At 49.5% G+C, this 26,645-nt stretch overlaps 1 protein-coding gene across 4 annotated transcripts in view; it reads right to left on the reverse strand.

Moving 5' to 3' along the window:
- Nucleotides 1-227: 227 nt before the first annotated feature.
- RANGAP1 (Ran GTPase activating protein 1) overlaps nt 228-26,645 on the reverse strand; it is a 36,479-nt gene continuing 10,061 nt past the window's right edge. The window contains exons 3-15 of one of the 4 annotated variants that reach the window (XM_078605254.1): nt 23,664-23,723; nt 14,587-14,766; nt 14,014-14,148; nt 13,435-13,593; nt 12,708-12,821; nt 12,216-12,315; nt 11,620-11,704; nt 10,792-11,002; nt 5,204-5,308; nt 4,580-4,682; nt 3,869-3,954; nt 1,870-1,991; nt 228-1,429 (exon numbers count right to left, since the gene is read on the reverse strand). In XM_078605254.1, coding sequence (XP_078461380.1) covers nt 1,360-1,429; nt 1,870-1,991; nt 3,869-3,954; nt 4,580-4,682; nt 5,204-5,308; nt 10,792-11,002; nt 11,620-11,704; nt 12,216-12,315; nt 12,708-12,821; nt 13,435-13,593; nt 14,014-14,148; nt 14,587-14,766; nt 23,664-23,723 — 1,530 coding nt within the window. In that variant the 3' untranslated portion in view covers nt 228-1,359. Of the gene's footprint in view, nt 1,430-1,869; nt 1,992-3,868; nt 3,955-4,579; nt 4,704-5,203; nt 5,327-10,791; nt 11,003-11,619; nt 11,705-12,215; nt 12,316-12,707; nt 12,822-13,434; nt 13,594-14,013; nt 14,149-14,586; nt 14,767-23,663; nt 23,724-26,645 lie in introns of all 4 variants that reach the window. The other 3 variants (XM_078605252.1, XM_078605253.1, XM_078605251.1) reach the window with 3 other exon arrangements.

Here is a 26,645-nt window from a genome sequence, read left to right on the forward strand (position 1 = left end):
TTATTGCAAACTTTCCAATTAAATATTACATTTTATTTGGCAGTGATTTTTTCTCACAATTGTCAATTTCGTTGGTATTCAAGCAAAGACCATTTATATTGTGCATTTATATTACATAATTCACTCATGTTTAATAAGTTAACACAAATAGGAAGCTTTTAAAGGGTTGTCACATGCTTTACCCAAAGGAAGTAAAACACCCAGAAAAACAAACTCACAAGGGAAAGTTCTGCTGCCATTTTATTCACCGGTGTCAAGGCAAGTTACAGCTCACAACGTTACATTTCAATGTATACCATTGGCATCTCACTTCTTGGGATAATTTTGTATTCAAAATATTTCTGCTGCTCTTGCTCTAATGTTTTCGGTATGCATATACATCTATGTACACCAATGCCTGACAGAAGCCAGATTTGAAACTAAATGAGTTAACCCTAAACACCCACTGGAGCGCTGAAAATTGATTGTATAATTGAGTCATTTACCTGAGGCCACTCCAAAAATCAATGACTATAGGCAAACTGAAGTACAATCGCCATCAGGCACAAGAGACGGTAATTTCCGATGGCGATTCGATGGGACTCAGTCCCATATGCAAAGTCTAAAAAATAAATCTTGCATTAGTCTGCTCGTATTACAGGGCTTGTAGCCACTGGTAGCAATGTGTTCCACTGGGAATGCATGTGCCCTGCACAATGTAACTTGCAATGCGTGCTTGTTACGACGACTTCAAAATGTTTGATTCAATCCGTGCGAGACGCGTGCCAGTCAATCGTCCGTAATGAACATAATTCAAAGTTGCTTTTAACGATTTAACACTTCAGGTTGCCTAAGTTAAATGTAGGGGGGGTTTGGAAGTGAACTGGGGTTATTTAGGAGTGTAGCAATTCACCCTTCTGCATGACCACCCAATCCCCAATGCGATTCGATAAATCGTCACAATTCAGATTTGTGACCTGTGTATCAGCTGCCATTAAGGGCCCCCCCCCTCAGGTAAAAATTGTGCTCCTGAGACATTTCGTTACATTGAGCGCCAAGTTAACTATTTTTTTGTGATTAGGGCGTGCGTCGTCATTTTCAAAACGCATCATTACACCCCTAGCGTAATCGTGATTGCAGAAAACGATTGCTTTCGTTGGAAACAAGGTGGGTGGTGTTGTGGGTACTTTGTGCTCAGACGGCTGGAATTTACTGGGCAGCGCAACTCTTACGAGCTGTTGGCGTGCAAAGTCGGACCTTGAGTGACGCGTCGACCACTAAATCAGTGATTTTGCGGCACCGCGACAAAGACGTTGCCGGCGACCCGCGATCCCACCGCCTTTGTGCCACGTACGCGACCACAGCGCAGCAACATCGCGGTCAGATGCTGGACAGCGTTTGCAGCAGAGAGTTGCGCGCTGGCTCGCACTGCTCCAGGATTTTGTTCGTCCTGTGATGGGGGGGGGGTAACAAACGTGTTTAGTATGACTGGCACGGCTCATTGCCACGGTTTGTGCCATTGTTTCTCTGTATTGGTGCAATCTTTCTCAACAATGGTGCAATGTAAGTGACTTAAAATGTAGAAAAATCTTTAGTGGCTTGTACAAGGTTTTATGTTTTATTTTACAATGTCTAGTGTCATCCCCCACTAAATAGGAAATTAGAGAAAATAAAATTTGATTTTAAAACTTCAAGTCTCCCACCAATGTCAAGACACGTATCAAACAGTTGAACTCGACTTCTGTAAGACACGGAGCCATCGCTTGCCCAATATGAAATCGGCTGTTGAGAAGAGAGTCTCGTTAGAAATGGGCAGGGTATCTCGGCCTGGATGACCCTAACCGCGTAGCAAGAATGTAACGGACAACGTGGAAGTGCGCGAGGGCTCACTTTGACATGAACACGATGAGGATGGGCAGCAGCGAGCGTGGGAAGTACTGCTGCTTGACCACGTGCTCCAGCGTCGCCAGCGGGCCTTGGAGATTCGAAACGGGCTTCACTTTCTCCTCGCTCTGATTCGCCATGACGGGACGCACGCACAACACAAAGCCGTTTGAGGGCAATCATCACCGACATAACTTGGTTTTTAGCAACTGCGGCAGCTAACAACGGTATGCATGTAGAAATTATTTGGCACTGTACGTAGCCAACCGTGCTAATCGGAAGTCCAGGGGAAGGACAACAAACTAAACACAAAAAGCAGTTGTCAAGAAATTATCTTTAGTGAGCCATCTGATCAATGAAAAGTGTGTTTTTGTCACGCATATTTGATGGTGTACAGAATCCAAACTCAAGTCGTCCATGGCCTCTGTATGGTTGCGATGCGACCATCTCCTGTTATGCTACGGTCCCTGTTTTGCTAAACAGTGATTTCAGGAAGGATAGCCACGCGGTGAGCCAGTCAACAAATGCCCAAGCTCTACGCTCTTCTGCATATGAAGGTGTTACAACCAATGAATAATTTATATGAAGGTGTTATCAACTAATAATCATTTGCACGTGCTAATAAATTGGAGCACTCTTGAGAAAACCCAGGTGTGCAAGGGGGAAACGCTATATTCCCAAACAGGCGGGTGGGAATCCACATGTTTGCTGTACTCCATTCTGACGAGTCGGGGTTAAGACACCTCAATGCCTGAGCTGTCTTATTTTATGAATAAGATGGTTGTGAAATAACACAATAAATAAAAGTTAGACAACTAGCAACATGTTTCCTGCATCACAACTTAAAGCCTTCGGCTATTGTCGCGAATTAAATTATTTAACGTGCAACTGACAGCATGCGCATTATAAGCGTTACCGACTGTGAAATTGCAATAATTGGGAAACATTGCAGGCTTATGTTAAGGGCACTGCAGTTGAATAACTTTCATAATCTTTATTTATACTGGAAGTACAGAGCAGCATTAAAACAATGTTAAAAATGCAAAACAGTTAGACAGTTATAGGTAACCGATATTGCAATAATCGTCTTAGTGAATATGTAAATTGTATAAACAAATTAAGTGTGCAAACTGCGCGTGGTCTGATTCGGAAATTGCTCTACTGGTTGGCCACGAGGGGGAGTAGCCAGCACATTTGTGAATCTCAGGACATGCAAATGGAAACATGCTGCAGCAACTATTGGCCAGTGAGCGTCGCTGGTGCTGTTAAAATGCCCCGCGCCTTTCGTCGCCTTTCGCTTCGAGGCTCGCAATCCAACTGAAAACCAATCACAGCTCCTGGATGGCGCCACAATGGAGCCGAGTGTTGATTGTTTATAGAGGTAAAGCTGCAGCCCTGCAACCGCTCATGCCACTGCCAGTGTCAGGGACTCCAAGAGAGGCAGCTCAAGAGAGCCCGTGGAGAGAGTATCTTGGCCTACTCTTTCACAGTGCTGGATTACAGGTGTGCACCACCACCACCAACAACGGTGTCGTAAAAAAAATTCTTATCTGCAGCGTTTCCGCAGCATTCCGTTTGTGTTCTTGCGGATCACCAGGGGTCCATGTCCCACAGGTTGGGAACCACTTCTAGAGGATGCTGCTCGACTTATCTGGGTGATGCACCACTCTCTTGAGTGTTCCAAAAGAAAGGTCTTTCTCAGAGGGGCATGACAATCACAATTAGATTGTTCTAAAATGATCTGTCAAGCCCTTATCAGTGCCTATCTTATTACAGGCCAATTCAGACCTTATTGGTCAACCCGGTTCCCTTATAAAACTCAACGTTCATCCTACAGTCCCATCACAAGGGATAAGCACAGACAAAACATTTTTTGCCCATATTGAAACCGCTATACGCCATATGGGCCTAAAAACTAAACTTCCCTGTACAAGAATACGGGTAAACCGTACGGGTTGACAGCGATGTGAAATGTACAAAAAAAGCCCCGAATTCTGCCGTTTACCTTAATCAGGCCCAGGTGGATCAGCAGAGACGACATGAAGGCTTGCTGGAAGTTCGCCATTTGAAAGGCCTTTTGCAGCAGGGCATCTGCAACAGGATGCTCAATTACCCGCCGCTTTGTGTCCATAATGCATAGCAAGACAATAATATACGCGTGCAAATGCGACAGCACGCGCTGCAGTGAGGTTGATTACGGGAGCGCGATGCTGGAATCAGTGGGGCAGTTCTCTTACATCTGAGGGCGATGCCGCAAGTTGATGAATAATAATAATGACTTATTTAGCACTGGGGAAAACTACGCCAAAGACTCTTTTTCAAGAGGTTCCTGCATTGGGATGTTTGACCAACACCAAGGACACTCTGCGTCCGTGTATCTGTGCGAGGAGACTGGAGAACCCCTCCTGGACTTCACTTTCTGGGACGGTTGCAACTCACTTTGCTCAGCCGGTCTTAGCCGCTGAGGTCGTGACGCGTTTCTTCCCGTTCCTGTGGCCCCGGCACCGTTTCGCTGTATTGTGCACCGATGCCCACTTTGCGGGCGATATTGGCAGGTAAAACTAAAGATTGATGGACATCCGTGAAAAAGGGGCTTCGTGTAGCTCGTCGGATTCCACCAGTCTAAATCAAAGATTCGGATTCCGAAAAAATTCTGAACCGGGAGTTAAATTGAGAGAAGAGGCGGACTTGGTCGTAGCGCGGCGCGACAACCCACCGGCGCTCTCGAAGACGGCGCACTGCACCACCGTCTCGGGTTTGTAGACGCTGGACAGCTTGAGGAACGTCTCCACCACCTTGTCCGGGTTGTGGACGTCCTCCTGCGAAAGAGCAGCGCGACCCTTCACCCGCCGTGACCACACCACACGGGGCATCGGTCAGCGTGGGGGAACGTGCTGAGCGAGCGAGCAACGTGACTGCCAGCAAGAGATTATATTTTTTCTATTATTGCCATGGAGATATTATTTTTTCTATTATTACCATGGAGATATTATTTTTGAAGGCTAAGGTGATGCTGCAATTCAAAAGGGAGGGGAAGGCCGTAGCAGCTGTTTTACATGTAGTTATCTTCACCAAAGAGACAAAGTCTGAGGGACTTGATATACAGTATTCATATTTTTTCCAAACTGGGCATTGGTTAAAAAACGTATGCCTGTGCTTAATACGAAGTGCCTATCCACTCTCACGAGAGGTCCCGCTTAAAGCCAAGAGGTCAATCGTGACTTCTGAAAGTCTCCTGCTGCCCAGCAAGATGCTCTCCCGGCTTCGCCGCAGGTCCAACCGTCCCCGCAAGGAGGCACGTGGCCCACTCCGGGGGGATCGAGGCGGCCGTCGAGCTCACCTCCACCGACTGCAGCAGCAGCGCCGAGCGCTGGGGCCCCAGGCTCACGAGCTTCTCCGGCGAGGGGAACGTCAGGAAGGCCGAGGCGTCGGGTCGGGCCGCCACCTGAACGAGAGACGCACGCTGGGCCACGCACATTGGAGGGGGGTCACGTGGCTGGGGCGCTCGAGAGAAGGCGTGGGCTCGGTCCGCCCAGGGCCCAGCCACACGGGGGGTGCTCCAGCCACACGGAGCTGCACCTCGTGACACGGAGCTGCACCTCGTGACACGTGCGCGCTGAGATCGTTGCTAGAAAATTGGATTGCATCTCTCGAGCCGCCGTGGCACTTAGCAAGAGGTGCCCCCCCTCCCCCCCTCTCTCTCTCCTGTCTCATCAGCACTCGGGAGAAATGGGGTTTTAATGTAGTGGCCGATGAGATACGTGCCCAATTACTTTTGAAAAGAAAAAAAATCAAATGAGTAAATAAATTATACATCAGTGGGATTGCTGACAGAGTGCAGGTCCCACAAGGTCAGGTTTTGTTAACACGTCAGTGCCTTTTGAAGCCAATATTGAAATGCACCATTAATTTTTTTTTTATCATGTGTAGTTTTGAAGTTCTTATTTATTCATGTATTTATTTAAAATATGCACGCTTAGCATGGGAGGCAAAGTGTTAAGACAACTGGAGGTGTTAAAACAAAGAACATCTCACGGAGAGCAAAACAGAGCATCTGCCACTCAGTGCAACAAAATTAAACCCATGTGACAACACCACCAGCACCGCCGAGCTATTAAAAGAAAGATCACAAACGCATTTTAACCAGGCCTGCAAAGAAGAATCATGAACCGACGATGCAAGCGAATGCCTCAAATGAACGATGTTTATTCACGGGCACCGCGTTCGCTCCGCGAGACCTGCGCGCGGAGGCCCAGCTGCCGGTGTGGGCAGCAAGGCCGCGAGAAGTGGAATAAAAACGGAAGTGCGCGTGAAGTTTACATTTTTATAATTTTATTTTCGCTAAAGAAAAACTGAAGAGGGGAAGAAAAAAGTCAGTGCAATGCCCCACATTTTTGATTAAAACAGATGAACCAACGGAATGTAATAAGTCAAACCAAAGGGAGAAGGCCCTGCAAGCTCATATCCAGTACTGTTTGAAGGCTGCAACGCACGTACCACTTCTTTGTGAAGCAAGGCATTGTGCAACGTTCGTCTCCGTCCACCGTCTTAACAGCACGCGATTGGCACACGGCAAAGCTTTTTCGCCTAACCACTGCTGGTGGCGGGCAACCGGCAAGTGTCGGCTCGCGGTGCAGCCAAAGCACAACGCTGCATCACTCAAGACCTGACAATGGAGCCGCCGCAAGGCTTGCCCCGGACGCACCCGACGTGGAAGCGAGCGGAACGTGTGGCCACTGGCATGACGCGAAGCCAGCACAGCTGCGACGCGCATCTCAACATCGCAGTTTTCGATCGGACAGCAAACGCTGAGCCCCGTTGCCCGCGGAGACGTCGTCGGCAATGCGGAGCGGGCAACGGACACCCGCGGAGCTGACGCCGGTTTTAAAGTTACACGGCACCGGTGCTCCAATCACGAGCGGCAGAGGCACGGGGTTCGTGGCGCACACTGCACACTGTCGCTAAACCCCGTAAAGCGGTTTATTGTTGTCATTAGAAAGATTGTCTGCAATTGAAAAAGACCTAAAGGGCAAATCAATTAAACCACACTGGGTCTCCTAAAATGCAAACGAACATTCATAATTAATTATTTTAAGGAATGTGCAGAGCAGAGGCCGATTGTGACAGAGGATAATGTGATCTGCACACTTTTACATTTAATAATTTTAAGTGAGGCGTGCTTTACTTATTTTAGCGAGGGTTTTTAAGACTAAAAAAAAATGCGTGGGGCTGCTGCTGGTCACGGGCTCTCTGACAGATCTGGCCTGCCATTGCACGGCTGCCAGCCTGCAATCCTCAAAAGACGCAACAGCGTGCGCGCACACACACACCGAGGAATAGATTCGCGAGTGACAGGTCTTGGCCAATCCAGCTGTGCTCTGCTCAAACATCCCACCGTGGTCCAACGCTTGCTCAGTGTAACAGTCATTTCCAGTGCACCTTCTCCCCTCGTATCGATTACCACTAGAAAAATATATCGACCGCAAAATTAAACACCGCTTCCAAAACGACAATATCCTTCCGAAACATTCCAAATGGGTTATAAAAATCACGTGTACCAATGACAATTTGTAAACATGAGTCGCAAAATTAGGGTGCTTTAAAAGGGCCTGCAGACCAATCATACACGAGAGAATTTGTTACCTCGCTGGGTTTGCCAAGCCACGGAATACACAAAGCGGAGGGTGCGCGCCACTGGTTGTTTTGCTGTTGGCGCTTCTCGCTGAGATTGCGAACACAACAACGCGATTGTAAACGTCCGCCGCCGGCTGCAACGCGCAGTGACCCCACCGACTTCGATAGAGAACGGACTTCGAGACGATAGCTGCCCCGGGACGGTGATTTCTCTTTTGTTGTTGAAATCATATTTGGAGGCAAATTTGTGCTAAAAAATATTTCGATTTGGCCTCTCGTTCTGCCCACTCGCATTACCCGCCGTTCTTAACAATATTAAATAAATAAACACCTGCATAAGAATGCCTCACAAGAACAATTTTAACATGTATTCCAAATGGTGCATTTCCAAAAAATACACGTGAAAAGCAATCCATTTGTCGAGGAATGTTAATGTAAAACATATTTTGAATGCCATATTTAAAATGCTTACGAGGTATATATATTTTTGAAGGTATTGAATGAACAAAACGTTCATTAACCAATGCCCGTGTCATTTAATATTTTGGCACGAACGACTGCAGCCTATCCTGACAGCACAATTTCCTTGCATCCCATCATTGGCCATCCACCCAATAAAAGCAAGGCTGTACCGGCTCATTCTGAACAAGGCCCCCACTTAGTACCACCGTTCCTGGAATTGTGCGGCATTGACCGTAAAAGACAACAAAATTATCGTAACAAAGATTATGATTCTTCTTTGGAATTTAAGCGCAAGGTCCCCCCCGGCGTTTGGCGGAGCAGATGCCACTGTGCATATGAACGGCTAGGGAATCGTTCAGACACGCTTGTGGGGTCTCTCAAAGTCAAACCGACGTTCCCACGCACGGTATAAACGCACATTTTGCCGTGACACGATGCGGAACTGGGATTCTATGCGTCCCAGTGGGAGTCAAGGATTTCCCTTAGGTTGGCTTGGCACACTTTTTAAAGGGGAGAAAGGATATGTTAAGCACATTAACAACATCTCTTATGGTCTATAATCACAGTAAGGAGAGTTGTATATAGGACTTAAGGATTCGTGTACTTCTGGGAAGGCCGATAATTAACAACAACTCTGGAATGCTACTTCATCACAACGCTCTCCGTCAGGCTTACTACTCGGTTTGTTTCTTACCTGTGCATCTGAGTATAATGAGTTCAAGTAAAACAAATCAATGATATTTAAAGCTGTACAAGTCAGCTTCAAAGAGTAGATTAACATACATGCCCTCAATCAAAAATATTCTAAATCTTATCAATCCAAAAGTTCAATATTTTTTTTTTAACTAAAAAAAGATTCATCCGATTCACCCGAACTTGACGCATCCCCTAAGACGAAACAACCGATCACGTGACCCCACAGCACGCGCACGTCACCGATGACCGCCGCCACGTGGACGAGCGGTCCTCGCCAACGAACCACCACACATCGCTCGCCGCGCGATGAGCCCGCCGAGGATGCACGTGCCAGGTGACTCCGCCCCATCGTCAGCCGAGCGCCATCAAATCGGTTTACCCGTAAGGCCGAAGCCGCCAAATGCGTTTTTCTCCGACGTTGCTCCGTACACTCCTTGTGTAGCCCGCGCAGACTTTCATTCATTCATTGTCAGCGCTGTCAATTGACTGTACTAAGGCCTCCCACACCCCCCCCAAAACCGCTGACGGTCATTGCCCTAAAATCACCTGAATAAGATTAACACGTCTGTGTATTATGCATTAAGGATATTATCACGCACGGTTACTAAGCGTTCGTATATTGTCTAACATTAAGTAAAGAGACGTGTACTTTTGTATGCATGAATTATAAATAAAAAACAGCTACCAAATCTTAGCTTGATGTCTTCAACATATTTTAAATATGCGACCGATATGCAACGCGAGTTTATCGGGACATATCCAAATGCCATTTCACAAGCAGACACGGGCCTCCGCTTGCGTTTGTTTCACTTCCCACATCTCCTCGCACAGCGCAAGGTCTCATGAGCGTCGCGCAGAAGAGGAGACGGCCGCCTCAACGGTGGCCACCCAGCAGCCGTCGAGCGCGATGGACGGGGCACAGTTTACGAGCGGAGAGAACGAGACGCGCGGGACACCCACGCCAACCGGCGCGCTTCGAGATAGCCGGCCCCAACGGGTGGCTTCCGTATAACCATCGTTGGCCTCATTACTTTTTGACGTGCGCGTTCGCCATCGATTAACCGGCGCTCGTCACGCAGGTGCGTCCGCGAGGAGCTTCGCGTTCGTGCGCGAGGGGGCGCAGCGGCGTAAAACCGCGACACGGCGCGGGGTCTCTGCACGTCCCGGCGGCACGAACGTCTCGGAGCAAAAGAGGAGCCGGACAACAAAGCGAGAGGTCACCGTCACGTCCCCTCGGGGCACCGCGACGGCTTAACGCGCTGGACCGAGCGTTCGACTTTGTGTGGGCCGGCGCAGAGTGCGTGCGTGGAACGAGTTTTTGTGAGGTGTGGAACGAGTCGTGAGGTGCGGACACAAAGTATATGGAGAAGGGGGCACACGTGTGGGTAAGTGAGAAAGCACGCCCCCCCAACCCCCCCCCCCCCGTTGTGGTGGGCCCCCCGAGGCTGTCTTGTGCAGGGCGACGGTGCAAAGGGCTGCTGCTGCTGCTGCTGCGTCCCTACAACTTGAGCTTGTCTATCTCTACGGCCAACGCGTCCGACGCGTCCAACATCTGTGGGAAGAGCGGGGGGGCGGCACAGTGGGACCCGCATGAGTGAGGGGCTTCGTTACCGCCGAGCACAGCAAAAAAGTTTAAATGACGGAAGCGGGAGAGCGTGGACATCTTTTGGAGTAAGTATGAAACTTTTGTTGTTGTTCGCCTCTCCCGAATCCAACTGCCAATTGTAAAAGCGTAACGACACGATAAGAAATGCAGCTGGGGCCCAACACAAGCCACAACACCAACGGCTACCAATCGCCAACTTCTGTGCCACCCAAACCAACATTGGAAATGTAATCGTGACGCTGCTAGAACAGCAGCAGCAGCCAGCCCTCTACATGACAGACAAGCCCTCTACTTGACAAGCCAGCCCTCGGCGTGATAGGCCAGCGCTCCTTATTGCCATCCACGACCCACGACATTTCTCTCCTTTAAGATTTCTTGGCTCTAACCATGGCCACTCTGGCAGGGAAAATTAAGTCACCTCGTAGTAAGGGCTTGGGAGACGAGGCCACACGACTAGTGGGTGGGCAGGCGAGGGGGGTGTTGGGGGGTGATAATCAACGCAGCAATGCGAGCGGGAGGCATGGCCTTACCTTGGGCGTCAGGGCCACGCCGCGAACCTGCAGCTCCCCATCTTGAGACTCCTCCACGGCCTCTCCGTTCTCCTCCCCCGCCACCTCCTCCTCATCCTCCTCATCCTCCTCACCCTCCCCTTCCTCCTCCTCCTCCTCGCTGCCATCGTCCTCCTCCTCGTCTTCGTTGTCGTCCTCGCCATCTTCGTCCCCCTCCGAGCCTTCGTCATCCCTGCAGCAGCAGTGGCACAACGGGGTAAATTCAACTCCCTGTCAACAACTTGTAATTGGCCGCGATCTCTCTTTACTCGGTGAACTTTAAATTGGGGGCCGACGGCTTCAATCGCCGCTCACAGTGGGATGCGCCATGGCCGCTTTGGGGAACGTATGGATGAGGTTTAATCAACCACATGCAATCGCCTTCATTGCATAATAGTACACAAGTTTTAATAACAACGTTAACGTGATGAGTGGATTGGCTTATTACAACCGGAGTGGCAAAAAATGAATGATCCATCATATTAAGCCCGGTTACAGTCGATGGTCCAATCAACGCACGTTTTATGGTAATTAACATTTTCACGCGAACGTGATGGCGGTCATTTCTCATCAAGAACCTCAGCCGAAGAGCGCCAGGGCCGGCGCTCGGCTTCCGTATCGAACGGCCCGGTGTACACGCTGCTCCCAGCAGGCCATGCATGGCTCGCCCCGTGAAACCGTATATCCTCCAGTGCACCCCTCCGCATCCCCCAAAACCGACAACTCATTGGCAAATCAATTGGCACAAAGAAGGTGGCGAGGCCAGGCACGGCGGTACGACGCGGAGTGGACGTGCGCCGGGATGCGTACGAGAGCGTGCCCAGCACGTGCTCCTTGTTGATCGTCTCCAACGTCCCTCGCAGTAGCTCACAGCCCTCTTCGCCAATGCAGTTTCCTGCACACGCGTGCACACACACACAGGTATACACACGCACACACACACAGGGAAACACACGAGCACACACACACAGAGATACACACGCACACACACACAGGGATACACGCACGCTCAGGGACCCGCGTAAGGACCGCCGACAATGTTGCCATTATACCAACGCAACAGCAGGGCCGCTGGTTATATTCATTATTTACTTAGGAAAGCAAACCTTACTGAGACTCATAACTTTTTTTGGAGAAACCTGCCGAGCTTTTGCATTAGGAGGCGATGACTGCTGTGTACATCCCAATTGAATACTGTAATTTGCGGGTACATTTTTTATTTTTGGATAATTTGGACGACGACGCCGGAATACTGGGAATCGAATTGCGAACCACTGCGACAAGCTGCTAACGCAGTCCCGCTGGACCGTGGCATCGCCAAACCGACGAGAGAGAGAGAGAGGGAGGGAGAGACAGCAGTTTTGTGCAAGCAAGAGCTCCGATATGCTGTGTGCACGAGGGCCCACCGTTCAGATCCAGCGTCTTGAAGAACGACTTCGTCTCGAGCGCCTCGGCCACTTGCATGGCTGCGTCCATGTTGATCTCTCCAAACGCCAGGTTCAGCTCCTGCACGAGAGTCAAGGTTGGTCTCGCACGCTCGCTCGCTCCCACTTTGGCGACAGCAACGGAAACCCTCGCGCGCCCGAGTCACCGCCACACAGCTTCGCACTCCAACAGCAGCAGCAGCAGCAGGGAGAGGCAGGTTGACGATCGCGTAAATCCCCAACAGCCGCACGAATGCACACCAACGTCCCACACGCATGCTGGATCGTCGTTACGAGAGCCATCGCGGGTTTTCCACGGGCCAGGCTGACACGCGGACGGACAAAGGGCGCTAATGCACGAGCCCCTTTTGAACCTTAGCCGGTGCGAGTGTTTACAAGCCAGCCGGAAAAAAAGACCGATGCTCACGTTGGCTGGCGTGACAGTACTTGTCCAACGGCAACGCGAGTGCTCACCTTGATGTGAGGCAGGCCATCCTTGAGAGCCACCGCTATGGCTTTGGCCCCGACCGAGCGCACCAGGCAGTCCCCAAAGTTGATCACCTCCACCTTCTTCAGAACTTTAAGAGCCTGCAGAGTACATTTTTATGAAGTAAAATTGAGTACCAATCCATTGAAAATCTATATTTGTCAATGACTCGCAACATGCGTCCTTGCAAGCTGCTGAAACTTTCTTGTTTATAGTCTATCCGACAACACAAAATAAAGAGATTAAACACATGGCTGACCTATGAGAAGTTGAAATCGTATTGAGCCCCCTGTTAATCCGATGCTGAATGAAGGCCTCCTCTTGGGGATTGTGAGTGACCACACTTCACCACAACGCTCGGGTGCGCATTGGTGAATAGACCATTGAAAATAAAATAAACAGGGGAGCGCCCGTGGGCTGTGATGCTCACTTAACATCGCATTCTGTGCTGTTGACCTCCCGTGATAAGACGTCTCCACCGAATGCCCTGCGTCAACGCCGAGATTGCTTTGAAGTTGGCTTGAAATGTTTATAAGTGAGTTTGCTCTTCAAAGTCGTAAGACGTCTGCCAAGGCCAAATGCAATTTCGACCACGTTACCCCGCTGTGTTATTTCCCAGCGCCGCCCTCTCCCGCTCATACAATTTTTCAAACAAATTGGCGACTAAATGAACGATTGAATGAATGAAGAACAAGGAGGGAGGGAGCCGACTACCTCTGCCATGGAGAGGGCCCCCCTCTCTGTGAAGGTGTTGTCGTTGAGGTTGAGAACACGGAGCTCGGGGTTTTTGGCGAAGGCTTTGGCCAGGGCGGTGATGCCCGCGTGGTTGATGCCGTTTTGGGGGACGTGCACCTCCTCCAGGGAACCCATCGCCTGAAAAATAAACACGACCACTGCAGCTGAACAACAGCGCCACCACTCCCACCGCGACCCACCCACACCGGTCACGTTACCCAACGATACCGCACGGTCAGCATTAAGATTAGATGCAGTGACTGTTTGGTTATTATTGCACTGTCAATATTTAGATCACACGCGTAGTGACGGATGCCCCTGGCAGTTCAACGAATTGTTACAATTCTGAGTCTATTCTCTTTCGTCTCGTTTACACCGTCTCATTCGTATCATTGCTTCTGTTATTTCGGCGACTCCCAGGTCATTCTTGCAAATGAGACTCGATCCTTTGTCTGGATAAACGAAATAAACTGAAACCTGAACCTGCATGATAATCAACACATCGTTACACGCCTAAGTCGAGATGCATTTCTCCGAGACGATGCATCAACCCCTCACCATGAAGGCCTTGGCCAGGGCGGACGCGCCGTCGTTCTCCAGGCGGTTGCGCCCGGCCACGAACACGCGCAGTGCCAGCGGCTTCCCCTCGGACGCCGAGGCGCGGTGACACTCGCTCAGCGCCTCTGCCAAAATCTGCAGCAAACGCACGGCAGTCCGGGGGACTCGTCGAGCACAGCGCCACGCGGCGACGGCAACTTCCTGCTCACGGGCGCAATGAGGCGGTGCTGAAAAAGAGCTTCATGGCTCATCGGATTCCTCCTCCAGTCTAAATCAAGATTCTGATAAAGATGAAAAGATTCTGAAAACCTAAGCAACGGTTAAAATAATAATTGGCGCATTCAACACGTGACAATTTACTTAGCTAGGCCATGTCGGGTTGTGGATGGTTGTGCAGCTTAACCCAAATAAATCAATTATAAATAGTAATAGCGGCTGTGAAAAACCTCCGTGTGAAGTTCATCGATTCGCTGTCGACTACTGGAAACTTTTGGTTTGGTCAACTCCGTGGGAAAGCTGCAGTTTTATTTTTATTTCCGCAAATCTGCGTGCGTGGCCTCCACCGCGGCTGACCTTGCCGCCGCCGATGCCCATGCCGCAGTTGTTGAGTCGCAGCATGCGAAGGGAGTAGCAGGCGCGGCTGCGCAGGAGAGTGTCGCAGGCGCGAACCCCGTCTGGCCCAAACGCGTTGTCGCTCAGGTCCAACTCCACGAGCCGTGCGCCCGACGTCACCATCGCGTTGCCCAGCGCCGTCTAGCGAGGCGCCGGGGCAAGGGGGGGGAGGTTGGGAGAAGGCAGAAGGATGGCAAGGCGGGGCGGGATGCATGGGCGGGGACGTGAGACGGTTCCGTGAGAAGCGTTCGTTCATTACCAAAGACGAGAGCTGTGATCGCAGCTGCGCTAGAGGCAGGGATAGAATTGCAGCCTGCGCTTCCGACAGCAGGTGGCATGTTTGGCTCGTACAGCTGGTGAAGTAGCGCGCCTGCTGCGTGCGCCTGCTCTGTGGCCGTGGGCAGGAATGACGGCCCTTTGTCCTCACCAAGACCGTGCTAAACAAGGCTAGAAAGGCAGGCTATTACACACACGACTACAGACTTTTGGGACAAGTGCTGTAAAGCGGCCACCTATGAAAGCCGGCACAGCACGAGGGGGTGGATGGCAAACACCACATCCAGCCGCCTTTGTTTGCTCAGTGGCGGTGTTTACACACCGCACCAGGTACTCATTTGAGGCTAAGTCGACCTAGGGGAGGCCCGGGACTGGTTGGCCATGAGCGGGAATTGAACCCGGGTCGCCGGGTTTGTAGTTCAGTGGGCTAACCATAGCGCACACCACTCGCTCCCCACTATCATTATATTACACACACTCAGGCACACACACACACAGGTTTCAGTGGTTCATCACTGATGCAGATCATCATCACCACCATCACAATGATGTTCCTGACACTCTAATAACACTGCTTTAATGACCTGAAAGGACATCAAATGCCAGAATATCCTGCACCCACAGCTATACCCGTTTCCGTTACGCAAAGGATCTTGCGCTACCTAAATATCTTGTCGTGTTTCTAATGAAACCATCACAGCATAACGCTTTTAATGGCACACGGCCTCACGCTGTTGCCGGCAATGTGCCGGCATAACGAGACACGGCTCCGATGTTACCTTCAATCAACAAGCAAAACGAACACGCTCCATCCTAAAAAAGCCGTTAAACACCCAGGTCTCCTGTGACGCCACGTGACCTCGCCTACAGGCGAACGAATCGATTTGTAGCTTTTTAATTCCCACAAGACAAATGGGCGCGCGCTCCCGGATCGTGAATTGCCTCCGTATCGGATTCTCGTGTACCTACAAAACGCGCGCGTGGGACACGGACGGATTCCTCTCAATCGCGCTGCATATGCCAGGAGTCAACCGGTACACGTGGGCTCGTGCAACTTTAATGCGGCGCGTTTAATATTTAACCTGCGAGCGGGGTATGCGAGCGGAGGAGAAGCGGCAGGGCCGTTTGTTCGAAACGGAATGCTGTGGAAGGGAGGCCCGGAAGGCCGAGAAGGCCTGGGGCACGGAAGCTCCCCCAGGCTCCCCCAGGCTCCGTCCACCCAGCAGTATAAATGGGCAATGCCACGTAGCAGAGCAGGTCACGCATGCTGGGGTAAAGTTTGGGTACTTCCATCTCTTCTAAAACACCCGGCCAACATGGAAGAGTAGGCCAAAAACTTACTCAAGGGGTTTCTCTTACGCTCCCTCTAGTGGTGGCCTGAGCAAGCAGTTGCAGACCTGCGCCTTTGCCTTGACTGCAGAGCCGTGGAACCACGTGGGAGATCATTCCCACCACACCCCATCGCTAATCAGTTTGTTCTCGTGTTTACAAAAACAATATTTTTGCTTGATTGTTTGTTGTTGTTGTTGTACAAGTATCTGCCGATCGTCACAACCATCGCGAACTGAGAACCACGCACGAAGCGGCCGTCTTCCTCGTGCGCGCTACACACGGAAAAATTCTCTCCGTTGGCAATTTGTGGAAAAGCATAAAACGCTCGGCTTGACAAAGGCACAAGGTCCCCTATCGTGGGCGGTAGCCATCAAGTCGCCGGGATTGAAAATGTTATTAAGGTCATATTTGGTGCCATGTGTGACAAGAGGGACGGCCCAGTAGCTGCTACTAAGGTAGCTACTTTAAGTGATTGACACTGTTCATTGCCGCGTCATTAAGTGCGATATGCATTGCTCTCGTTTCCTGGTGAGTAAGCGGGCAAGTAACAATCCACCCTCCCTGCTATTCAATTAGGTGTCATGATTGAGGGTCACAATTCAAGAATCAATAGTTTTTTTGGGGGATTTGTCCCATCCCACATGGTCAAACGGTAACATTTGCACTGTATTTGTGTACAAGTTGTGCAAATTGTAAATAATCCAGTGTCGTGCGCGCGATGCAAACGCATCTATCGCGATCGATTGCGATCCACGAATCGATGAGTCGCGACACGCCGAGGAGGCACGAGAAGGCGGCGAGGCCCTCCTCCTGCAGGCCCACACCACTTGGGATCACGTGGCGACGCCGCTCGTCTGAAGTAGTGGGTGGGCGGGTTGGGAGCCGATTGCACCGATTGCTTCCCAGATGCCACCGAGCACCAACGTCGCAATTGCGAGCTACCGCATTGGCTGCGAGCGAGCGGGCGACGCCGGCACAAAAAAAATGACCGGCGAGAGAGGGGACCTCCTTCCCCGGGGTCATTTCGACCTCAGTCGAGGACAAGGCGCCCAGCGCTGCCGCCAAAGAAGACAGAAAGAAGGAAGAAGAACAAGAAAAGGGGCGCTGAAGGCCGGGTGCGGTTGCTGGAAACCGACTCAACCGCCCGCCTTCGTGAACAAGCGGCACTTTCTGCTGCTCTGACCTCGGGGGGGGGGGGGGGAGCGTGGTGGTGCTGGATCTGGTGGTACCCGCTTACAGAGGCCGCGCCCCAACCAATGGAAGCAGCCGCAGCAGTGCCGGTGCTGCTCTTTGGAATTGGCAGCGAGAACGCCGCCGTGTGCCGTGGCCCGAGACTCGGGTGCTTCGCACAACGGGCAGCAGTGATGACAAGGACGCTCGCGGTTGGAAAATTAACATCCATAAAATGGGAACATTAATATTTTAAAACGTATATATATGTTATCGGGTAAAAAAACATTCTAAAACTCAATAGAGCTGCAATTTCTGCATTCAAAAATGTACTCTTCCATACCAGTTTAAACCAATGCACCAGTTACGTGCCACAAATAAATAAAAGCGTTGCTCCATTTTGTAATTAATTAAAAATTGGCTGCTCTCAAAGCAAGATTCATTGTTACCAATTCCAGGGAATTTGAGACCAATCCCAAGACAATCTCACAGCCAAGGGACCAATTGACATCGTGGCCCCATAGTGAATGCAGAGAGCAACCGGTGCTCCACCCGACATATCCATCGCTCCAGCCAGACTCAACCGGGCGGCTTCAGCTACATCAGCAGCAGGGTGCATTGTGGGATCACGATGTCGATTGGTCACCACTGCGAGATTTGCTTTGGCTGCACATCCGCCGACTATTGAGTTGTTCTTTGTTCTTCCTCAAGTGTCGAGCATCAACACATTTCCACGCAAAAAATAGACAATCTGTCTCCGTGTTTGCGCACAGTAAATCGATGTGTCGAAACGCTATCGCTGCGTTTGCCGGGCACCGCTAGGCACGCCGCCCATCCCCGAGACAGACAACGACTGCCGTCATGGCGCGACCGCTGCTCACAACACCACCGAAGGCACCCACACACCCAAACCCACCCAAACTCACCCACCAACCCACACCTACCCAAACCCACTCGCCCACCCACCGAAACCCACTCACCTACACATCCATCCAGCTACCTACCCAGCGTGCCTAGACTCGACTGCACACTCCAGTTCGGACTACACTTTCGATTTTCAGGAAACGTTCATTTGTCTCGAGCAGAGAGAAAATACAAATATCACCTTGAAAACTTCCTCATCCACCAGCGCAATGTGTCTTGAGATTACACGCCGTTTGAGTGCACCATCCATTCCACCCTGACTGGCAGAAAGGTTATTTTTCCCTTTCTTAGCTTCTCGTGTGGCCTTAAAGATTAGCAGTACCGATTGATCAGCCACAGGTAATGATCGCTGCCAGGAGAGGTTAAATGTTATTGACGGTAATACGTCGGCTTTTTTGCTACACCCAACAAAAAAGAAAACTTTGACAGTGTGGAAATGCACGACTGTGGTGCAAATGATGAACCTGTTAGTGTAACCGGCGTCATGCACATTAAAAATAAATATTAATTACAAAGACTTATGACATGCTCAAAGTGGAGCGAACTGCAGTTTGAGTACCTTAAGTAATCCTTAATCCGACTAAAACCATGCGGTAAGTTATGGGAAGCCGACAGTGATAATTGCCATATCGTGAAATCTGATGTTGTACCATATTGCCAAAAAACCTTGCTCGTGGAGACGCGCGTGTTAATAATTACTGTACTGCCACCACCCCGACGACAGCAACCGCCGTTAGCCACGAAGTGGCGGTGACATCACCACGGCGCTTGTGCCAGGCTCGCGTCTTTCTGTGCTCATTAAATTGAAGGTGGAGGGTTTAGACCCACCACACCTCCCGCATTGGAACATACATGAATCAAACATTGATTCAAACGCAATTCAATACAGCTATCAAAAGCTTAGGAATCAATATTAATTGCTGAATCCATGAATCATTACACCCCCATTTAGAGTAAAAAAATAATAACACGAATTTCTCCATTTTCACTAAGATCTATTGAACGCATAACTGAAATTCTGTGTTGCTCTGGCAAAACTCAGTTGAGTGATGTCCAACAGCCGGTGGGATGATGATGTCCATGATGGTGATGAGGATGATGACGACGGCGATGGAAATGATGCACCAAGTCAACACCACGATATAATCACATTATCTTCTAAGAGTAAGACAGCCAGCTAAATGAAAAGTGACGTGACTTTAAACTTTCGTGACTGCAGCAATTTATGTTATTTGTTTCTTGCGGTAAAGTCACGTAGATAGAAAAAGAATAATAATAAATAAAGTGAATACAAAGAATAAAGATACAATTAAAAATAAAAAAACAAAAAATCACTAATAATGTAGACTGTAGCCTGGTTCTTAAATGGAGTGAGTGTACTGGCAGTCTAGAATGTAGACAATAATGTAGACTGTAGCCTGTGTTTTTTTTTATTACTGAAAGAACCAAGAATAAGTCTACATTATAGACTGCCAGTACACTCACTCCGATTAAGAACCAGGCTACAGTCTACATTAGTGTTTATTTTATTGTATTATTTTAGTTCTTTTAAAGATTTTTATTCACTTCATTTTTTATAATTATTTTTCTATCTACGTGACTTCACCAAAAGAACCAAAGAATATAAAAGTTACGTGCACAAGTTCTTGAAAGGAGAAACCTAACATGAAGAAGTTGGGGAGCTCTGGCAAGTGTACAGTAGTGACTTTGATATATTTGTTAAACTCGTCAGCACGCGTTCGCCTTGCTACCTGTTGGCAGCCGGTCATACGGTCGCACTTGCGCTGCACACCCCGGACGGACTAGGCGGCTGTGCCCTGCGATTGAACACGAATCACCACCAGATGTTGGGAACCACTTGGAGAGGCGGTGCGTGCGCTCGTGTGTCGCCCAAACGCATCACTGCGCTAAAATTACACGGCTGTGGCGGGCGACATGTGGAAACGGAGCTAATTGAATTTGCTCGCCGCTCCGCGCGTGTAGAGCGGCGGTAATTATTATTTCACGGCACGCATTCGTCTGCACTCGCGCGGTGCCCGCGTGTTTTGGTACACGCTCGCCCGCGCTCTGCTTCTGAACAAGACAAATGGGCGGGGAACCCGAGCTCGCGGATCTACCCGTGCGATGTCGTGGCCCATCAGCATTGGGAGACGTCCGCGGCGGCAGCGACGCCGTGATCGATGGTGCGAGAGTCGTTTCACTCGCGGTTTCGGAAACAGATGCAAATCATGCCCTAATGCGCTAATTGAGAATTTTAAGTTTCGGGGTGGGTGGGGGGGGGTTGAACCATAGCGTGGCACGGGCTGCAACGTCTCGTTAAGTCTGCACGAGCTCCTGAACGGCCGATGACAACTTCCATTCATCGTATTTAATTTTAAACCGTACTACAAATAACGATTAAAGGTTTTACTTCTTACAATGAAGGAACAAAACCGTGCATGTGCGTGAATGCACAAAACATTGCCACCGAGGCCATTTTGCTGGACAAGTAACTAGTTTTAAAAGACCCCCACGCTCACACGATGGCATCTGGCCTGGGTGGTGCCTTACGGTGTGCCACCCCGGCCAGGTGCGCCCCGAGTCGGTCCCCTTCGCAGCCTTGCCGATGATCAAACGAGCGTTGGGTTGCGCTCAACTCTACTCGCACTCGTGATGTGCTAATGGAAACTCCATGTGTCTATGGCAAGGAACAGTGTATACAAAACAGCCAAAGATATTTAAAAAACAGCTATTTTTATTTCACCAGGTAAGGCCCACTGAGCTATATAGCTCTTTTTCAGCAGTGACCTGGCCACAAATGATAGCGCAACTAAGTGGCTTACCATGTGGAAATTTATAGCAGCCAAATACTCTCCAAGCATCATGGGGCCTCTCCTTTGCCAGTACCAAAATATGAGAATAGGGTTTCCCCCTTTTTTCTGGCAACAAAACAGGTGTTAAGATGTTAAAACACAAAACTGAAACCTTTTACAAGGAATCACGTGTGCATTAACCACAATACTTGTGGTCAGAATGCAAACAAAAAACGTACTCTGATAATATATGCATTGTCTTTGAAACTTGTTTGGTCCATACCAGAGACAGCTTTCTTTCGAGCCTAGTCTCAAACCGTGTTAGACCAGAGGACGCGTCCTCTGTGATTCGGCGCTTTGGAGGCAAAGGGCTGGTGCATCACACGGACTTGGTGGAACTCCCAAACCCGCTAGCTGAGCTGCGAGGAGGCCATGAGATGGCAGTGCAGCAACCTTAATCTTAAATCCACACACGTGTGGACGTTTGAGTGTTTTCCCCTCTGGGTCCTTCCGGTTTTCTCCCACAAGCAAAACACTCATAAGGGGAATTGACCAAACACTCCCATGCGGAAGCCCCCAGAGAAAAATTTGAGGCCTTACTGAATAAATAACGGTCATCATTATGTGGACATTGTAAAGATGTCAAACAAGCTACACTTCCATAGATCTTATTTGTTGTTATTATGCTTGTTTACCCAAGAAAGTCTCACTGAGTCTCAAGACTAATTTTCAGGAGCGTACATTTTCACAGGAGGGGCTGATGTTGCTATTGTTTAGAGTAAGGAACAAACCCAGGTCCTTCTTGCTTTGAGGCACAAGTGTTACCACGACGCCACCCTGCCGATCTATGCGTGCGTGCGTGCGAAAAGATCAACCTGCAGTTTATGGATTCGATGAAAGAAATGACAAGAGCAGAAGGAAAAGTTTTTTTTGCTAAGAATGTAAAATCAACGAACGAGCGTGGATGTCGTCGAATGCGGGGCAGAACACCCGTTCCACACCAACCCATGTGTACCTTCCTCTCGCTGCCACGGTGGCGGCCTCGTCACAGTGGGATTACGAGATTAGCATTCAGCAACCGGCGATGCACAAACAAAGCGTTTTTTTTATGCTTTGCGCCACGCGCGGTGTTACATAAAAAAAGGACACGCGGTCTTCACGTTTCCCTTTGCGCTCTCGTCACGTTACCGTCCCAAACGGGAGGCAGGAATAGAAAAAAACCGGCGGATTTGACGGCGAGCGTAGGTTGACACGGATTCTCTTTCCATGTTTGTTGGGATGTAATTGGGTATTTATTTGCACACACACACGGCCGCTATGCAAGATGGAGGGGGGCAGGGGTCTTGCAAGTGAGCTCCTGTTTTCTCTTCGCTAAATTGACCAGATAAAAATGTATTAAATCTTTCCCAGCAGACTGCACACGAGCCAGAAAACGAGACGTGCAGGACTTAACAATTAATACCAATTTGAAACCCTCTTGTCCATCCACTACTTGATGAAGGCCTCCCCCACACCGGGTTGGTCATGGGGTTTGTTTGACCATACTTCACCATACTGGTCAACAATGTGGGTTGGGTGAAATGGGAGTGGAGGAGGGGTGGCCAGGACCGGTTGAGGTATCACTCGCCACCGATGGGAAATCACAGAACAGCGCACGATCCACTGTGCCATCGCTCCCAACTCGTGCATGAAGGAACAAAAATAAAGAGTATCCTGCAAAGATTTCACCGCGGCACGAGCCAACCAACCCTTCCGCTGTATCTCATGTCCCCAAAATAGCCGACAGCTTTGCAGTGTAATCACCCCCTTGAGAGATGTGCACAAGGTGTGAGTGGCAACTTGTGAGCATGCATCCTTCGGCTGTTTCTCACACACACACAAACACTGACCCCCCTTGGCTTCTCTCATACAAATAGTATTTCTTTAAAATTAATATGTTAAATACACCCGTGCATATTGTTCATGTCGTTAGATCTCGTTAACACAGCGCAGCGTGCAGCGTGTGGTAGTATATTATTTTCGGCTGATGAGTACAATATTACTGCTGCTCTGTGCTCACTAATGCTTTTACGGCTCAATTTTCAATTTGGAAGGAAATGCATGCCTTGTTAAAAAGACAAAAAAAAAATCTAAATTGTTTGGAAATTAGTTGGCATGCAACCTGCATATATTATTTACATAACACAATTGTGGGATGACACGGACTGCGTCGGGAGGTGGCGGTGGTGGGAGAGAAGAGAGGTGGGAGTTGCGTTGGTTTTGAAGCCGTCTCACAAACAATGACTCGCACTGTCGGCGTGCTTATACTCCTTTCCCTGCAAGAAATGACTCGAGACTCCGCTGCAAGGACATCTGATAGATACAGCCGTCCTCCTCATCAATCCACACTCCTGGAAGTAAAAGTTGGGAATGCACCGACCGCAAACGATCCGCGGCCGTTGATGGATTCCGTGCCACACATGCAAATGCATTACCTTTTGTCATTTGTAAAAACGAGCAACAAAAAAAATCCGATTATTTTTGTTTACCGAAATCATAACTTACCAACGCTGGCGGGATTTCTGTGCGAAGTCGTCCCGTGAACATGTCGCTCCAAAGAGCCCTCTGCAACGACAAGGGAAACGTTAGTGACGCATCTTTACAAAACAGCCAGGAATGAGGAGCCAAAGTGGACCAATGCAAGCATTTTAGAGCAGCCAGTTTGCAGATGGTCCTTCCCCCCTAGCTTCACACACATAAACTCCGTCGCAAACTGCATGCAACACATTACACACGTGTGGATGTGTTGACAGCGTCAGTCCGTCACGAGTGTCTGCTTGCCTTCCTGCGGTCCTAGGGATTCCAGCCTCGTCAACGGCCGCATTCGTAACGTAACGCAAGTTACGTGGATTTGCACACGGGCGCACACCCGACCGCAAAACGTTATACACGTGCAATGCTTGGCAGCGGTGCCACACTCACAAATGTGTTGGTGGTCTTGTCTTTCGTGTGGCTCGAATGGCAAACCGGTCTGGGAATATAATTATTCTTTGGCTGCGGTGAGGAATTGTGTTCAAACTTCTCTACCCATTGTACATTTATTTAAGCGCTTTGGTTCGACTTTGTTCTGCATTTCATTGCCGAGGTTTCCAGCGGTGAGCACGTGATGAGAATGTCTCGTTGTGTTGATGAAATGCCACGGAAAAGGCTCACCCTATTCCCATTTGCGTCACCGGCTCGTTACTCTCTTAGGGCGGAGAGAAAAAAACCTACCCTTGTGCTGTCAGATACGCCTTCGTTCCTCCGAGCAGGAAGATGCCTTATCATGTGAGTCGAGGTTGTGCGAGCGTGCATTATATAAATTATCTTGGAGAGAGGCGTCTCTATAGAGACCCTTTCATGTGCACACATGCACAGCTCTGTGGCAGCCCCGGAGTGGCATCTAACCTTGGGAAGGCCTTTGTTCTTGCCATGAGAGCCTTTCATGTAATTTTCTTTCTTAATAAAGAAACACAACTGTCGTCGTTTGTCTTCTTGGTTATTTCGGTAAAGTCACGTAGAAGGGAAATAATAAAATAATAAAAATAAAACATAATAAAATAATTCTCATGATGTTTCGGCCACAACGCACCTGAGGACGGCTGTTTGCGTTGTGGCCGAAACGTCGTGAGAATTATTTTATTATGCTTTATTTTTATTATTTTATTATTTCCCTTCTACGTGACTTTACCGAAAGAACCAAGAAGATGAATCCCTGCAGTCACGAAAGCTTTAAATCGAAATGTCGTCATTTGGTTGGATAGATCTATAGCAACATCAGCTTCACGGAGAACCACACTCCAATGCACACACACACACAGCATGTACCCCGGGCTGGCACGTTCAACGCGGCTACGGGATCGAAAATCTCCCTCCAGAAGAACCGATCTTCGGTAGTGATATCCTCGGGCTATCAAGCCACGACTGGTACACCAACAGCTATGTCATCTGACGGCAGGGTTGCGTTTTCAGATGCGTGCCATATGAGGCGCATTTGTCGTTGATGCAGCCTCAAGGCTGCGCCGATTTCTCTTCCCAGGCAGTGGTGTCACTCCGCTTTTTAACTCTTCAGCTACCTCGAAGCCTCAATGAAAGTGTCCAAAGAAACGAGCTTTGGCTTAGGGCCCACTGCAAAGTGCAAAGGACTATCGTGTTGTTTAACAAGCAGAGAGGAAAGAAAAACACAAACATCATACATAGGTCGTGGGGGCACGAGGGGGGGGGGGGGGCAGAAAATATTCGGAAAGAGATCTACGACACTACAGTAAGCATTACGCGAATTAAATTCGTATTAGCGAATAGCTGAACGCATAAAACGCGCATAGCCAGATGGGCAGGAAGGCCTTTCTCCATTACATAAAATGATTATGTTCTTACGCTGAGCCTCGGTGGCGTTTAAGCGCGAGGCGGCAGTGGAGGTCAGGGGTCAGGGCTTCCACACCTCGGGATGCCATGACTATTTGCCGTGCCCAAGAGTTCGGTTCGGGCCGATTGGTCGTCCCGCGCACCGCTACAAATTTCGACGGTGGCGGCGCCGCCGCTATTCAACAACGGTGGGATTTGCCGGCCACCTAAAACGCGCGAGACGCGGTGCCCTGCACGACCATTAATACACGGGGATTGGCGGGGGGGGCAAGAGACGGGCGCGTGTGCACACGCACGCGACTCCCTTTTGCTTACTGCCTTCTTTGCGGTGCAATTTGCCCACTTACAAAGGCTGGGGTTGGTGGATCGATTATGGACGGGAAGGCTTTAAAGAGGACGGCTGAGATGCCTATAAAAGCGCGGGGTCCCGCGAGATGCCGAGCCGCTCGGTTGAGAAGTGAGCGATGAGAGGCCGCGGGCTTGAAACCCAACTGCCTGTGTCAGTCGGGGGACAGGCTGACGCTTACAGATTAAAGTTTGATGCACCGTGAGTTAACACCCAATGTTTTGGTGGAACAAAAAATTCAGCACTGTGCATACCGAAATGAAAATGATTCGTTTTTAAGATTAAAAGCAAACCATATATGTTTAATGTGCAATAAATAGAGTAGTGTCTGCTGCCTCCAAAACATAAAATCACTTAGGTCCATCAACCTACGGGATGGCGGCACAGATTAAGGAGGCAAACTCTGAACTAGTTTCATTTCTTTTAGTCTTATCAGCAAAGCGTCAGATGGTGGCAAGTTGTTGAACCTTACGGGCACGGGATTTCTTTTACTGTGATACTGACTGTCGTCATATAATATTTTTTACATCATGACTCACAATCTGCCGTGTGTAATAACCAACACGCGCTGGTAGTGCAGTACTGAGGTCGCCGGTTTGATCTCCCGGTGCAGTAGTTGCAACCGTGCACAGTTTTTTATACTCCCCACCTCTGTTCACCCAAAAAGGGTACACCACATAAAGTCCATTGGCAAGTGTCGTGTGGTGGAGGGGGGGTGGGATCAAGTATGGGCACTCCCACTTCTGCGAGCGTGGAACAGTTGGAAAAAATAACCATGAAGAGGGACTCTCTGGAGC

Source organism: Lampetra planeri, chromosome 23 (genome assembly GCF_965212315.1).
Source record: "Lampetra planeri chromosome 23, kcLamPlan1.2.h2, whole genome shotgun sequence".
Classification (NCBI taxonomy): domain Eukaryota; kingdom Metazoa; phylum Chordata; class Hyperoartia; order Petromyzontiformes; family Petromyzontidae; genus Lampetra; species Lampetra planeri.